Raw genomic sequence first — 17,481 nt, 5'->3', positions numbered from 1 at the left:
AGTGGATGAAGGACTGCAGGGATGGGTCTCATTTGAGAGCAGGTTAGAGGAGGAGAATCTCCTCCCTCAACCTGCTGCTCGTGCTCCTTGATGCAGCCCAGCACAGCAGGTTTGTAGTTTCAATGAGAAACCTTTTTCCTCCCTTCAAGTTCCTTTTCTGTGCACTCCTATTTGCCTCCCTCTCCAAATGATTTTTCTTACTCAGACTTTCCACTTGGTCATTTTGGTAATTCACACAGTATTATTTGCCAAAGATGTGTCAGGCTGCCCCAGCTGCACAATGAAAGACACAAAGCTGGATGTGGCAGGGGAACACAAGCAAGAACTCATTTTGTAAGGGAGAAGGCTCCTATAATGGAGTTCAGTGAGTTCCCTTAGAGGTCAAAATGCTTATAGAAGCCTGCAATGACAAGAGCTAAACTTACTATCCTGCCTAAGAACCACCTATACTCCTTATACACCTACAATACCACACTTACAGGGATCAGCTATGCATTCCAGCTCAGCAGTGTGAAATAGAACACACTTAACATCAATACAAGAAATATTTATAAGCATTACTGCATCCTGGTTAACAGCCAGTTCAGAGCATCACACTGAAACAAAGCAACAAGACTGTGCTTGATGCAGGAGTTCATGTTATCAAGTATCAATTGTGTGCAACAGAGAATGTGGAAGAAAGAAAACAAGACCAAGGTAAGGCTCCCTGTAGCAGCTGTACAAAACTGCAGTGAATTACCAGTCACATACTCCGTGTACACCAAAGCTTTATGTCTGTTTTAGTTACTAGGATGAGCAGGTAAGAGTGATGACTTGCTAGAACCCTCCTTGCTAGAGATTTCAACTTCGATCAATGCTTTATTTCCTAAATTCATTTCATGTAACTCACTATCTCTCCTCTTCTTTTTGGTATGTAGGTTTTATTCCTTCTCATAATAAAATGCTAACTTTTCTCTTCTCTGCATCTTTATTGTATAGTGGCTCCCTTTTTACTCCCTGTCCCTGTTTAGTGCCTTGCCTACTCTACATAAGTTATCTTCCAATACTGCGTAACTTTCTTCTGGTCGCTATCTTCCTTCTTTCCCTCCCAACAACTCTATTGCCTTCAAACTCAGAATTCACAAAATTAGGAAGAAATAGCCAGGCTCTCCTAGAATCCCAGACTGATTTGGGTTGGAAGGGGCCTTAAAGCTCACCCAGTTCCAACCCCCTTCCACTAGAGCAGGTTGCTCCAAGCCCCTGTGTCCAACCTGGCCTTGAACACTGCCAGGGATGGGGCAGCCACAGCTTCTCTGGGCACCCTGTGTCAGCGTCTCAGCACCCTCACATCTATTCCTGTATCTAGATTCCTTATACCTAACCTGAACTTCCCCTGTTTCACTTTGAACCCATCACCCCTCGTCCTATCACTACAGTCCCTGATGAAGAGTCCCTCTCCAGCATCCTTGTAGCCCCCTTCAGATACTGGAAGCTGCTCTGAGGTCTCCACACAGCTTTTCTTCTCCAGGCTCAACAGCCCCAATGTTCTCAGCCTGTCAAAACATATTTAAGTGATATTTAAGCTTAATTTCCACTGATCACAGGCACCAACCACGTAAGCTTCAACATCTCAGAAACACCACAGAGCCAAGACACTGCTCATGCACTTCAATACTGCAGACTGACTTATGGGTACCTGGAAGTCTTTTAAACCCTGGGCGTCTTTTAAACCCTGGGCATTTGCTTTAGCAGATCACCAATTTTTCCCTGTCTTCTCCCCTTTACCTGACCTGAGCATCATGATCTCAACATGTGCAGGAAAGGTGTACGCATCACAGGATGAGAAAGCTAAAATGAACTGACCCCATCATAATTCTGTGGGAAGCAGCAAGAAAACATCAGAATCACCAAGCAGGAGTGAAAGAAAGAGAACAGAGTGTTCACAAGCTTGAAGGTTTATCAACGTATTTGGAGCTTCCCTGCTCTCTGCAGTCACAAGCATGAGAAACTTGCCAAAAATGAGTGGTTGAGGTGTAACTTGATGGCACTCCCCCAAGAAAGCTTCTGCTTATGAAAGGGTTGTCCTCTTCCAGACCTGCTCCCTCCCCCGGCTCATATCACACCAAACCCACCTTAATCTCCCTTTCTCCTTGTTGCGTTGTCCTACTCGGTTGGTTGATTTGATGTAAAGGTGACGGTGCAACTCATCTATAAGGACCAAGTGCATGTTCATCTTCTTACTGTGAAGCTCCAGTCTCAAGTCACTCAATCCCTCCACCTGAAGAAGGGGACCCTCCAAGGAGTCCACTGCTGACACCTAAAGAGGAACACACAGGACAACATTTAAAGGTCAATTTGTTCACCTCGGGACTTCTCTCTTTGATTAGGGGAGTGCCTGAATGATGATTCTACCCATAAATCCTTTTAAAGCAGAAAATGTTTGAGTAGTATTTCTTTATTTCTATTCCTAAAACTCTATAAAAAAAGGGGCCAAGATCTGAACAACTCCAATTTAATGAGCAGTCTTCAAATATTTGAGCATATGCATAAACCAACTTAGTTAAAACACAGTTGGTTAAATACAAATCAAAGCCCAGATTATCACAAAATAGAGGATTAGCAAGTGGGAAAGTGTTAGAAAAAGACACTGACAATGATGTTTGATTTTCTTTCTTCCTTTCATTACAGAAAAACCAACGAAATATTACTGCCAATTCTATAAATGGGGAGAAAATGGCTTACATTTTATTTGCCTATAGTGATGTCAAGACATAGCTGGAAAAGCTTAGGAAGCCTCATATTCCAGCCTACACAGCAGCTATGACATGTAACTACACAGTTTAAATACACACAGCCACCAGACTAATGAAAGCCATTGCTAGTTCAAAGGCAGTTTTAACTCTAAAGACTGAGGGGGGGTTCTAAATGCTCTACTTTTAAGGCTAAACTTAAAGAAACAACTCTATCCAAGCAACAGAGCAACAGGCGAGGATCCACACTCCAGTAACGCAAACAGCCCACAGACAAAGTTTCTCTGCTGCTGTGCTTCAGCAGTGACCAGAAGACATGCAGTGGGCACTACACCCTGAAAAACCTGATTTCAGAGAGTCACAGATTGGTTTGGGTTGGAAGGGATCTTAAAGCTCACCCAGTTCCAACCCCCTGACAGAAAGTTTTAGGTGCAGCACAGTCTTTCTGTGCTGTTTTACTGGGTTAGGCCAGGTCAGGTCTCTTTAAGGACTATTCTGTTGTTAGTGTTGGGGTCCAACGGCCTCTGGACATGCATAGTCAGTGTGAGGGTTCTTCCTTGCTGGTACCTACAGCACAGAAGCTGTAACAGTTCATTCACCTTTTTTTAGCACTGTCCTTTGGTACCATGCTGAGCGAGAGGCATCTGTCCCTGCTCGGTGATACCAGTGTTCATTCAGCTTCTTCAGAAATATCACCTCTCTAGTGATAGCACGATCCCCCTGTCAGCTACGGCATCTTCTGCTGCTGCTGGAGAAAATGCAAAGGCATCTCCATGTGTGCTCAATATCTTGATACCATAGAATCAGATTGGTTTGGGTTGGAAGGGGCCTTAAAGCTCACCCAGTTCCAATCCCCTACCATGGGCAGGGACACCTTCCACTAGAGCAGCTTGCTCCAAGCTCCTGTGTCCAACCTGGCCTTGAACACTGCCAGGGATGGGGCAGCCACAGCTTCTCTGGGCACCCTGTGCCAGCGCCTCAGCACCCTCACAGGGAAGAGCTTCTGCCTAAGAGCTCATCTCAGTCTCCCCTCTGGCAGGTTAAAGCCATTCCCCTTGGCCTGTCCCCACAGGCCCTTGTCCAAAGCCCCTCTCCAGCTTTCCTGCAGCCCCTTTAGGCACTGGAGCTGCTTTCAGGTCTCCCCTTCAGGAGCCTTCTCTCCTCCAGGCTGACCCAGCCCAGCTCTCTCAGCCTGGCTCCAGAGCAGAGCTGCTCCAGCCCTCGCAGCATCCATTTATATCTTTAAAGCAAACATGGACAACAGGCATCAGGAATGAAAAATCAGTGCACAAAAGCAACACTGCAAATTAGCATCTCTCCCAGTTCACTTGTTTTTCTCACTAGTTAATAAAGCACTTCCACAGTTATACAAAATAATGAAATGAAATAAAATCCCTCTGCAGTGTTCAAAACCTCAGAGCTGATGCTGTAACGAACTAGAAATAGCATGTTTTGCACACAGAGATTTAAAATAGATAAAATCCCTACTAACTAAAAGATATCATTAGTGAAAGAAGACATTTGCTGCCACTTCAGGATTTAAGTTTATAGCAAATCTGTCAGCTAAACATTAAAAATTAAAAGCAAGGAGATACAGGAAGCAGACAGCCAAGCTGAGGTCTGCTCCCTCAATACCAGTAAATATTAACTATACCAAAAGAACATCTATCAACACCGTATTGCTTTGCTTGCCTTCAAATCATGAATGACCCTGACAGAGCTTTGGGGCCATCAGGCTTTTGGAATTCAGAGCAGTTTATGAGAGGAAGCTGCACTTTTACCTTCTTCCTGAGAACTTTTGACAGGAAGTCCCTAACTATGAAGTTCTATTGTCTGCATGGATGATGAGAATGTGCACTTGCTGCCAGTCTTCAGGATAGAGCTTGGCCTTAAGAAACAATGTGTGTCACAGTATTAATCACAGAGGTCTCAACAGGCTTCTGCCAAACTCAACAACCCTGCACATTCAGCACCATTCAGGGGATATTCATCACTCAACACCAAGCCCTATAGAATCACAGAATCAACCAGGCCGGAAAAGACATTTAAGACCAAGTCTAACCATTACCCAAGCACTGCCAAGACCACCACTACCCCATGGCACTCCATCCTCTTTCTTCCCAGTACCTATCTGTGAACAGTTATGGGAAGTTTGGCCACAGAACACCACAAAACCACACCACAGATCAAGCAAAACAACAGATTGGGTTCTCCCTAAAAAGCTGCAGAACCAGTGGAGATGGTTCAGCAGACACAGCTTGGAAACCTTGGACACAAGAGTAAGTGCTGATTTTCAGCCTCTTCCTTTGGCAGGCAAGATGTACCCCAAGTTCTTCAATCCCTTGAACTTCCCCAGGCACTGGAGGGGAGCTGCAGGCATTCATCACTGCCCTGCAGGCTGCCAGCAACTTCAGCAAAGCAAGAACAAAGCCAGGAACAACATTTGTCAAACTGAGAAGCTGAGAGAGGAAAATGCAGCAAGGGAAGAAATAAAAGAAGCAGGAAAATTACAATAAAAAGGTTCTAAGACAGCCAGGAATCTTATTATCTAAAACACAAGCAACAAAAACTGAAAGCCTTGCACTCAGATCGTTCATCTCTTAATTTATCTTCTCAGTTTCTAAAGAGTCAGTTGCTCTCAAAATTAAGACCAACACAGAATCCCAGACTGGTTTGGGTTGGAGGGACCTTAAAGCTCATCCAGTTCCAACCCCTGCCACGGGCAGGGACACCTTCCACTGGAGCAGCTTGCTCCAAGCCCCTGTGTCCAATCTGGCCTTGAACACTGCCATGGATGGGGCAGCCACAGCTTCTCTGGGCACCCTGTGCCAGCGCCTCAGCACCCTCACAGGGAGCTTCTGCCTAAGAGCTCAGCTCAGTCTCCCCACTGGCAGGTTAAAGCCATTCCCCTTGGCCTGGCCCCACAGGCCCTTGTCCAAAGCCCCTCTCTGGGTTTCCTGCAGCCCCTTTAGGCACTGGAGCTGCTCTCAGGTCTCCCCTTCAGGAGCCTTCTCTTCTCCAGGCTGACCCAGCCCAGCTCTCTCAGCCTGGCTCCAGAGCAGAGCTGCTCCAGCCCTCGCAGCATCTCCATGGCCTCCTCTGCACTCGCTCCAACAGCTCCACGTCCCTCTTGTGCTGCTGCCCCAGAGCTGGATCAGGACTGCAGGGGGGGTCTCCCCAGAGCACAGCAGAGGGGCAGGATCCCCTTCCTGAGCTGCTGCTCACGCTCTGGGGGGTGCAGCCCAGCACACAGGGGGGCTCTGGGCTCAAGCACACACTGAAACTGGGTCATGGGGAGCTTCTCATGGACCAACACCCCCAAGTCCTTCTCCTCAAGGCTGCTCCATCCACTCTCCCTCAGCCTTTGTCTGTGCTTGGGATTGCTCTGTCCCATGTGTGGGACCTTGGACTTGGCCACGTTGAACTTCATGAGCTTCTCACAGGCCCACATCTCCAACCTGTCAAGACCTTTTTAGATCACATCCCTTCAGGACAGCTTTCAAACACATCTTTTAACAAAAAATGGAACAGCCAACCATTTAGTGCGCTTAAAAACATAAAACCAACCCAAACCCCCACATTTCTATACTCAGACCTTTCTTCTTCTGCAGAAAGCTGTGGGGTTTCCATGGGGGGAAAGGGGCTTGGGGGTTTAATTTTTGATGGCACCTCTGACACTTCATATTTGCAGCCAGACCAGCTTGTATTCGTGTCCTTGCTAAATGGCACTCAGTGATTGCACTCTACAGCCAGGTTTCAACACCAGGTACTCTCAAAGCCTTTTCACTTGAGGCCACCCCGCTCCAGTCAGGCCTCACTTCACCACTGGTTTATCTTCGGAGATTCCATTTCCCATTACCAGCAATTATCAAGATAAAGCACAAAAGAAAAGCTTTCATGTAGGGCTGGAAAGCAGCTGAGGCTCAGTCCAAGATTATGGAAGTCAAGGTAAGGTCTATACCTGGTTTAGGTGACAACAAGTAGAAGCATGATGTTTAAAACCAGAAAGGGTTTTCCACTTCTGTAGTTTTACTAACAGAAAGATGATTTAAGTGCTGGCAACAAGCAAGCTATAAAGCAGCGCCCCAGATGATGCTTCAGAATACATAATATGTCACTAAAACCTTTGTCTACTTTGTGCTCGACAACCTACCACAGAACAGGAGCAGAGGCAACTAAAATGAAGCAAAGATGTCTACAAAGAATGCATAAGATCAAAAATACACTACAGATAGAGCTAACAATGGATCTGTTACAAGGAAAACCTTCCAAGCTTGTGTCCCCCCTGCTATCCTGAGAAGAGTCAGTTCTTAAAATTCAGTTTCAGCAAATAACCACATTGTCATCACAACAGCTTTGCTGTCCAGAGCAGGGAGATGAAGAGTTAGAGACAGATGAGAAAAGAAGCTGCGTGGAGACCTCAGAGCAGCCTGCCAGTATCTGAAGGGGGCCTATAGGGATGCTGGGGAGGGACTCTTCATTAGGGACTGTAGTGATAGGACAAGGGGTGATGGGTTAAAACTGAAACAGGGGAACTTTAAATTGGATCTAAGGAAGAAGTTCTTTCCTGTGAGGGTGGTGAGGCACCGGAATGGGTTGCCCAAGGAAGCTGTGAATGCTCCATCCCTGGTGGTGTTCAAGGCCAGGCTGGACAGAGCCTTGGGAGACACTGTTTAGTGGGAGGTGTCCCTGCCCATGGCAGGGGGTTGGAACTGGATGATCTTAAGGTCCCTTCCAACCCTAACTATTCTATGATTCTATTGATGGAAAAAAAAAGGGAGAGCAGTAACAGTAACAACAACTCTGTTGACTACTTGGAAGCACAAGCAGAAATAGTTTATAATTAGCTTTAAAGCCCAAGTATTCCTCTGGATCATGTCAACAAGCTGGTCAACCATCCTGAGCAGGAGTAAGGTTACAAAGGGACCTGGAAACCCCCCATGGTGGGTCAGCTGAGAACACAGCCAGTGCCACATGCAGCCAAGGAAAACAACATGAGCACCAAAAATAAGACCAGAAGACCTCAAAAGTTGAATTCCCAAATGGGGACTATCCATTGTCTGTCACTGGCAAAGTCGAAATCAGGACCAGAACTTCATGCCCCCACTCATTGTGTAACAAACCATCACTTACATTATGCAAGAGACCCAAGTACATGATAAAAATACTTTAAGGTGATCAAGATTTACTGTTGCATCATCAACTCTCTCAACTTGGGCATTCCATTTCAACTGGTTGTTCTTAACCTGCTCCCATTCCACACCCTGGTATGCAAAAGGAGGTGAGTGGAGACAGGCTGAGCAAAGCACTAACAGCTCAAAGTACACCATAAATACTGATGCTCCTCAAGTTAGTAGTGACTCCTTCAGTTAGAAAACCTTAATTCAGTAGAAAACCCCCGATATTTGGGTTACTATTTTTTGTTGTGCGTGCTGCTCCTCTGGTTATGGTATAAAGAATAAATCAAGGAAAAAAGAAGCACATTCTAGAGAGAAAACTAAATGCTGGGGGTTGAATGCATTCATATTGCTCACACTACCCCTAAACGTGAAAAGCTTTTCAGATTTTAAAAGGCAACTGGCTCCTTCTTGAATAATAGCTTTAAAAAAAATAGGGATTTCATATTTAAATGGCATCTCTAATTTTCCCACTCCTTCATTCCAAAGTTATCTGGAGTCTTCAGCCAGACGGAGCCCTTCACTGCTAATTACTTATATCAGCCTTTAGGATTTTAATTTTAGTACTTTGAACAATTAAGAATAGAAAAGCCTTAAAGGCTACACCATTTCCACATCAGTTTTAATATGTTCAGTACATTAAAGCAAGCTTGGGATTATTTCAGTTCTCCAGCAGCGTTTTGAACGCTCCCTTCAAAAGAAGGGCTGGGAAATGAAACAGCTCGACGTGTAGAGAAGTACAAACCATAGAATCAGAGTGGTTTGGCTTGAAGGGACCTCAAAGCTCCTCCAGCTCCAACCCCCTGCCATAAGCAGGGACACCTTCCACTAGAGCAGCTTGCTCCAAGCCCCTGTGTCCAACCTGGCCTTGAACACTGCCAGGGATGGGGCAGCCACAGCTTCTCTGGGCACCCTGTGCCAGCGCCTCAGCACCCTCACAGGGAAGAGCTTCTGCCTAAGAGCTCAGTCTCTCCTCTGGCAGGTTAAACCATCCTGTTGTCTATTGCTAGAACAACACAGTTTCTGCCACACTCATCTTTGCTTCAAAAAGCTTGTGGCACATGAAAAAGAAAAGGCATTTGAACCATCCCATAGGGCACCAGCCATTAAGGATAGTGCTGAGGCTAAAGGCTATTCACACCTACTGAAGAGCAATAGCAAATGCACAATCCCCATATACTAGGGGGAGAAATTATTGTAGTTGCTCAGACGTATGGCACAGTCACCCAGTTACACATCAGTGTAATGGCAGCCAGCACACACTTGAGTCAATTCAAGTCAAAGAATTTTGGTAGCCAAGAACAAGCATCCATACTGTTAGCAGAACACTACCTATCCAGCTTGGAAAGAACCTCTGGAGGTTTCCAGTCCACCCTGCTGCTAAAAGCAATGCTAACTTCAATGTTAGACCAGGCTCAGGGCCTCCAGTCAAGGTATGGAAATCTCCAAGCATGAGGATTCACAGTCTCTCTGGTCTCTTGCTCCCGGTGTTTAATCCCTCTCATGGGGAGAAGTTTTCTCCTTATGTCCAGTAACTTTCTCCCACAAAAAGTGCTAATAGTTGCTTCTTGTTTGCACACTTCTGAGAGGAGCCTGCCTCCATTCCTGGAGCAACCTGGTCTAGTTGTCCCTGTCTATGGCAGGCGGTTGGAAGTGGATGAGCTTTAAGGTCCCTTCCAACCCAAACCATTCTATGATTCCATGATTTTCCCTCCAACACTTTTAGATGGTCACAGCACCAAAAAAGGCACTGTTCTCTGCAGGCTGAACAAACCCAACTCCTGCAGCATCTCCCAATACATTAAGTGCTTCTAACCCCAACCCACCTTGGGGGCTCTCCATTGTACTCACTCCTGAATGTTCCTATTCCCATACAAGTAAAGGAACATACCTTTCCTGCAGAGGGTCCCCCAGAACTCGCACTCCAGATGCAGCCTCACAAGTACATAGTTACTTCCCTTCATCTGCTGTCTCTGAGCCTGCTAATACCAGAGTAGGACATCCACATAACGGCACACAGTGTGACTGAGCCTGACACTGTGTTATCCAAAAGCTAGTGAGAGAACCAGACCTTTTCCCTGTCACTGCCACCCTGCACACGCACACGGAACTAAGGGTGGAATTACCACACCAGCCCTGCTTTTTGCTCCTTATCCTCACTGTGGGAAGCACCTTGGATAATGATGATTAAAGATGCTCTAAAACATGCAATGGTATCACATTTAATTAGATTTTCTTCTCTTTCTTTTCTTCCCTCAGCTTAGGCTACATTTCCCAAGTAGTTACCTGGTCTTTAATACTCCTATTACCTACTGTGTGCTATTCATACTAACAAAAGGACTAATAGATGTAGAAATGTACATAGAGGAGAAGAATTAACACTACAAGGCTCTGGTTAAGACTGATAATGGAATAGCAGCCTTTTCTCAGAGAACCTGAAAATGAGATGTACAGAAGAGAGCTACAAGTGGTTTCAGGGGCCAGAATAAGCAGCTGAGAGTCCTTCAAGCCCCTTTCTCACACCCACCTGGCTTACCTAAATGGAAATAAGTGATTAATATTCACTTCTGAGGCTGGGGGAGATAATGGCATTTTATGTTTGAATACCTGGCCATAAAAATCATTATAGGTCAAAGAGCTCCTCTACACTTATCTTTTGGCAGTGGTTGGGATGCAGAGAGGAGCTACAACAAAAGAAAACAGCTGGAAGGTGAATCAATCAACAAACATCTGGTTGCTCTTCTTTAAAGAGATGATTTACCATGCAAATAGTGCCAAAAGAAACCATAGATAATCCCCCCCACCACCTTTATTCTGCCTTTTTTGAACTCTGAAAGAGGTCTGTCTCCTCAATTGAAAGCCACAAATAAATACAAAAACGCTGTATTCAGTCATATCATAATTAAAACATTGGCCTGATTACAACAGAATTTGGCTTAAATAACCCAAGAGCCACACTTAAATACAAAATCACTTCATTTAACTCAAAGTATTGGTTTGGATTACAACAGAATTTGATTTAGATAATGTATCCCTGCCCATAGCAGGGGGTTGGAATTGGATGATCTTAAGGTCCTTTCCAACCCAAACCGTTCTATGATTCTATGACAGTTATTCTGGATGCTAAAATCTACTTATCTACTTATTATTGTACTCATTATTACCCCTAGAAAATAAGGCTCAACGAAGCAAGCCTGGAAAAAGAGCTCTGCTTTGTATGAGCTAAAACCCCCATTTTAGAGGAAATAACAGTGGCACCAGAAGCTCTCTGCAGCTTGTTTAAAGGTTACAGGCAGTTTATAGCAGGGCTTAATTGCCTTAAAAAGAACATGTAGCAAAACATTTGCTGATTGTAACATCCCGCTTGGAAGGGTTTAATTTAGCAGTTTATAACAAAGTAGAACCTAAGCACTAGTAAGAGATTTGTTAAAACTCTTTGTTCTTTCCTGACTTTGGCCAAACACAGGTAAAGCTGCACATTCCCTGAACAGGTTTTTCACCAGTATTTGAATCTTGTAGAATCCCAGACTGGTTTGTGTTGGAAGGCACCTTAAAGCTCCTCCAGCTCCAACCCCTGCCACAGGCAGGGACCCCTTCCACTAGAGCAGCTTGCTCCAAGCCCCTCTGTCCAACCTGGCCTTGAACACTGCCAGGGATGGGGCAGCCACAGCTTCTCTGGGCACCCTGTGCCAGCACCTCAGCACCCTCACAGGGAAGAGCTTCTGCCTAAGAGCTCAGCTCAGTCTCCTCTCTGGCAGCTTAAGGCCATTCCCCTTGTCCAAAGCCCCTCTCCAGGTTTCCTGTAGCTCCTTTGGGTATTTCAAGACTGTTATAAAATCTCCCCTTCTTATTTTCCAAAAAGCAATGTAAAATAGTTGTGAAAAGAGAGGAATTTTTGTGTGTTAATTCTAGACCTCTACAGTCCTGGAAGCCTGTGAGAAGATAAGAAATGTGGCTGCTCCACCCTTGATAGTGCTCAAGGCCAGGTTGGATGGGGCTTGGAGGAAGCTGCTCTAGTGGAAGGTGGCCCTGCCCATGGCAGGGGTTGGACCTGGATGAGCTTTAAGGTCTATTCCAAACTGTTCCATGTTTCTATAAGCAGGTGCTTCTTCAGGTTAAAACCTCAGAATAATGATTGTTCAAACTAGAAAACTAAATGCTTTGGGGCTGGGGTACCAGCTTATCCTGAGTTCACACAACAGAAAAGGAAACATGAACAAACAACTGAGAAAGGTTAAAAGGAAGCAATGTGCTGGGTCACCATTTGAAGCAAAAGAAGTCACATCACACACAGTCTGACAAAGGGAAAAAGCTGAACCCTTTGAATAAAGCAGCAAATAAATAGCAACAACTGAGAAGGTTTCAGCTGCTTTGCTGGGTGAGTAAGACAATGCTGACATTTAAAAGGAGGAGAATTGATGTACTGCTTCTATAGGAACTCGTTTTCAAGAGTACAGGAAAGGAAAAGGACTAAGAAATACCTTAAACATGTGTAGCCAGATCTGAACAAGCAGCTCACTGAATTCAGCCAGCACCTGACTTGTGTCAGTAAGGATCTAACCTCTAAAGTTTAAGGAGCAGGAAGGTGCTCACTCATACTCCAGCTGTTGGGAATTTGCACTGGGGAAAACAGCAGAACAGCTACAAATGATGGTCTGTCTCTACAGAAATTACTCCAACAGACAGAAGAGCAGATAATGCCTTAGAGAACTGATCCTCAACCTTCTACCACCACAAAGGTGTCTAAGGGAGGAATTATACACAAGGTCCCTCCCAAGCCAAACCATTCTCTGATTCATCTCCAAATTTGTTCTATATTTCGGTTGCAAGGTGAATCAAGATGAGGCTGAAAAGTTGCTGCCTTTGAAGGCAGGACATGCAAATAATGGGACACATGGAAAACTTGCACCTAGGCTACGCTTAAATCCAAAGACTGCAAGCTCTCTGCTATCAAACTGCCACAGGCCAGTGTACAGCAAAGGGTGAGCTGCTATCAAGACAAACGACCCTGAACTTAAAGAACCCCCAGATGGTTCTCAAGCAGGGAGCTTTTAGCTAAAAAGCATGGAAAACAGGAAAAGCACAAATCAACACCACCTATCCCTGATTGTCACTGCTCCTTCCCCTTAAAAACAGGAAAGGGAGAAAAGGTACACACAGGATGTGATGATTAATGAGTAGCTGTACAACACTGATGACGAACAGCACCGAGTGTTGATTAACATACTGGATATTGAGATGATGAAGAAATTGCTATCAATTTTGTTCACCTTTAAACAGTCTTGAAAGAATTGAGCTAAAAGCAAACAAAGAGCTATAAATGACTGAGGACTACAGAAGGTGACTCCTTTGCAGTACTCTGGACATAGCTGAGCTTACTCCCCTTCTCAAGATGAAAAGATTTGCTGACTGACTGATGCAAGAAGGGGGAGTGATGTGGATGACTGCAGCAGAAAGGGGAAGTTTAAAAGATTAGTTTGAAAGAGCCAGAGCTACACGCACGCAAAAAGTGCTCAGGCTGCAAGAAAACAGCTCTTCCCAAGATGAGCTGTCAGTGGCAGCTTGTTTGATGGGGAAGGACAGGGAAAAACATACATACAGGAACATGGTAAAAGGGCTACTTGTTTGTGGGGTTATATCAATCTGAACTTCCCATTTCAGTGTGAACCCATCACCCCTTGTCCTGTTGCTACAGTCCCTGATGAAGAGCCCCTCTCCAGCATCCTTGGAGCCCCCTTCAGACACTGGAAGCTGCTCTGAGGTCTCCACGCAGCTTCTCTTCTCCAGGCTCAACAGCCCCAATGTTCTCAGCCTGTCTTCATATGAGAGGTTCTCCAACTCCTGATCATCTTTGTGGCCTCCTCTGGATTTGCTCCAACAGCTCCACGTCCTTCTTACATTGCTACATCTTGCAGAACTTGCCTTTTTCTCCTGCTGATAAAACCACTACTCCTACTTTATAAAAGCATCAAAGCAAATCTGTTATAACTACACTAACACAAAGCACAAACATCCTTTACATTTAAGTGTTAAAATGGCACTGACCCAACCTAACTTACTGTTTCCCTCTATAAACTTTAAAATGTGTATGAAATTGTGGTCCTCACTTGCCATCCTTTACTCCAGCTCCATGAATTTAATGCCTTGGAATTTGCCTCAGTCCTGTCACCCATCAATCATTCTACTCCCTCCTCCACTCACTGTAATACATCAATGTCTTTCCAGTCCAGAAGTGCTGAAACCAAAAGCAGTGCTGAAGGAACAGAGCAGCCAAAAACAATGAGAGGGGATTATCCAACTGCTCACTTGGACTTCCCTTCAAATGACTTCCCTGAAATGGGGAAGTCAGAGTACCCACTGGCAGCATGGAATTGCCCAAGATTGTTTCCATTAGAGTGATGTCTTGATGGGGATGAGACATATACTGCCCCAGTACCTGTGATAGCTGTGTGCCTCCAACCCTCAGCAGCTCCTGGGCAATAAGGTGAAATTAGCAACTGAAAGATTCGGTGTCATTGTGTCACACAGGGCAGCAACACACCTCTGCTAAAGGACAGCCCTGAAGCCAAAAGCTGAAACTGGAGCAAAAAGGGACAGGGAAAACACAAGGAAGAAACATCTCTAGAGTGCTATTCAGCACAAAGGGCATCAGCTTTTCCATCAAAAGCTGCATATTGCTAAGTGCTGGAAGCTCAGAGTGTTCTGGGAAAGGACTGTGATTGCTTGCTCTGTCCTCACTCCCCCTTCCAGCAGCCTCTGCATCAGGCAAAGCACTGACCTAAGATCACCTTTGGGCTGACCTTGCACAGACATCTATATTAAATCTCACTGGAGCACTCCCAGGGACTGGCAATATAGTTACAGGTACTGTGAAGGCAGCACAAACAACCCAATGGTCTTCTTCTTTCACTTTTCCCTGCCATACTTTGTCTCTTCATTTAATGCATTTAGTTTAATTGCCATTAAGAAAAGTGTGTTTTTTCAGAACCGTCTCTATCCAAAAAGTCTCCTCTCTGTATGAATGATATATATATAACAATGGCGTCTGTCCTGAGTTCAGCAGTAGCAGTCATTTTTCTCAGTCTTAGCAGCTGGCACAGTGCTATGGTTTTGACTTTCAGCCTGGGAACAGTGCTGATAACACCGATGTTTTTAGTTACTGCTCAGTCATGTTTACTCTGACCAAGGACTTTGTGAGCCTCATGCTGTGCCAGGGAGGAGGGGAAGCCGGGAGGAAGCAGAGACAGAACACCTGACCCAAACTGACCAAAGAGGTATTCCATACCACAGCACATCATGCCCAGCATATAAACTGGGGGCAGTTACCCAGAAGGGTTAGATCACTGCTCGGTCAGGCTGGGTATCGGTTGGTGGGTGGTGAGCGGTTGTATTCTCTTCCCTTGTTATTTCCCTTATTATTATCATTGGTGGCAGCAGCAGTGGTTTGTGTTATACCTTAGTTACTGGGCTGCTCTTATCTCAACCAGTGGGAGCTACATTCTTTCCATTCTCCTCCCCATCCCTCTGGAAGCAGGGGGGAGGGAGGAGGGGAAGTGAGCGAGTGAGCTGCATGGTTAACTGGGCTTAAACCACGACATACGTCCTAATGCATTTAAGTAAAACATCAGGATTTTCCTTTTAATGCAAGCCCAGTTTAGCAAATCAATTCTCTTGCTGTCTTCAAGACAGCAAGATAGACAGGAAGAAGAGAGGATTTCATGCTCCCTGCTTCTCATCTGTCTTATTAAAGGAATCTTTAACTCCTTCCAATTAGCTCTTCGTCTATTAATTTACTTCTTTTTATTACAGAATTCATACATCCACAAAAGGTAACATTAACCTGTAGTATAAGAAAAACAGTGTCTCCTCAATCAAGCACACTGTACCCAAATCTTCATATATGACCTATTCAGCTCAGTTCCAACCCCCTGCCACAGGCAGGGACACCTTCCACTAGAGCAGCTTGCTCCAAGCCCCTGTGTCCAACCTGGCCTTGAACACTGCCAGGGATGGGGCAGCCACAGCTCCTCTGGGCAACCTGTGCCAGTCAATTTCTTATGGTGCTTGTTCCAGTATTTTACTATGGACAGAATTATGCCTGAACCAGAGTTCACAAAATCCAGAGTTCATAAAATCCAGAGTTCATAAAATATTTCATGGAAAGACCGCTTTCCATGTTTCCAAAAAACATCAACTCTGTTCAGAGCTGAAGTGATAAGAATGTGAATGTCTCACAGGATAAAGCAAACGACTTCTCATCACTGCAGCTATAATAAGAAAAGATCAAATTTTATATTCAGAAATGCCCATTCCCAGCAGCACAGATCATAACATTATGGATGCCTCCCCCTTTCATTAAGGACAGGGTCTTGTGTAGCTACATCTCACTTTCACCATAAAGTGATGCCAACACCTCTACTCCACCTTCATTACAGCATGTTTTCTCATTTAATAAACTCTCATCAGCTTAAATGAATGGTTGTTATTAGTTAACAGTCACCCTATAACACTCTAGAAAGATATCAATGCTTGTTGGTGCATTAAGAGATGAGGGGCTGAGGTCAAGCATGAGTCAATGCAAATAAAGCAGGATTAGGTACTTACAGCTGAATGCAACAGACTGCCTCAGATAATGGAAATTATAGGGTGAAAAGAATGAGACAAAGTTATTGGTAAGTGTAGTGAGGGGAAAATGATAAGATGCTCCCAAAGGAAAGATGTTCCATGTTCTGATTTCTCTAAACTCAGCCAAGCAAGTTTACTATTATAAATATATTAGAAAATAGAATTTAAAAAGGATACAGAAAAATTGGGAGAAATCTTTTAACAATACGTAGCATTAATGCTTCTCATATAAAGAACTTCAAAGTCATCTACCAAACTTAATCACTAAAGCTTTACCATGTTCCCTGAAGGCAGACAAATACTACTAATAAATCCTTGCATCTGAGCAAAGGTACGGTATTAAGTTGAGATGAGATATTAGAAGTTCTTCCCTGTGAGGGTGCTGAGGCGCTGGCACAGGGTGCCCAGAGAAGCTGTGGCTGCCCCATCCCTGGCAGTGTTCAAGGCCAGGTTGGACACAGGGGCTTGGAGCAAGCTGCTCTAGTGGAAGGTGTCCCTGCCCATGGCAGGGGCTTGGAACTGGAGGAGCTTTAAGGTCCCTTCCAACACAAACCTTCCTACCATTCTATGATTTCCATGTTTATGTGTGAATCACCTGAACACATCCTAGGTATACAACAACTTAAAACCAAATCTGCGCTCCTTCTCATCCGTACCTCAACCACACAGCTAAAGAAATCACAGGGTTTGCCAACCAGTAAAAACTAATACAAGAGAGTTCCTTTAAGGATAAGCACTTAACACACCTCAGTGGGTAACCTGAAATGAGATACAACCCTTGAGATGTCAGCTTCTCAACTTTGTTTCCTAAAAGGCTTCCTTGTAATCAATGAGATCAATGATGATGAGACTCAGTGTTAGCTGGGGAAAGACTTCAAGGCATGAAGTACTGGGAAAATATTACTGGTTTTGTAATTCAGAAGCAAACTTCAAGCAGGGCCAAAATTTAA

At 44.8% G+C, this 17,481-nt stretch overlaps 1 protein-coding gene across 2 annotated transcripts in view; it reads right to left on the bottom strand.

Annotated features, from left to right (window-relative positions):
- The window catches only part of EXOC4 (exocyst complex component 4), a 393,664-nt gene that overhangs the window by 344,512 nt on the left and 31,671 nt on the right, over positions 1-17,481 (bottom strand). For both annotated transcript variants that reach the window (XM_057425605.1, XM_057425606.1), the window contains exon 4: positions 2,112-2,296. In XM_057425605.1, coding sequence (XP_057281588.1) covers positions 2,112-2,296 — 185 coding nt within the window. The remainder of the gene's footprint in view (positions 1-2,111; positions 2,297-17,481) is intronic.

Source organism: Pezoporus wallicus, unplaced genomic scaffold, assembly GCF_028554395.1.
Source record: "Pezoporus wallicus isolate ANWC-B61680 ecotype Strahan unplaced genomic scaffold, APGP_CSIRO_Pwel_v1 contig_4722, whole genome shotgun sequence".
Classification (NCBI taxonomy): domain Eukaryota; kingdom Metazoa; phylum Chordata; class Aves; order Psittaciformes; family Psittacidae; genus Pezoporus; species Pezoporus wallicus.
This window is presented reverse-complemented; position numbering and strand designations above follow the sequence as displayed.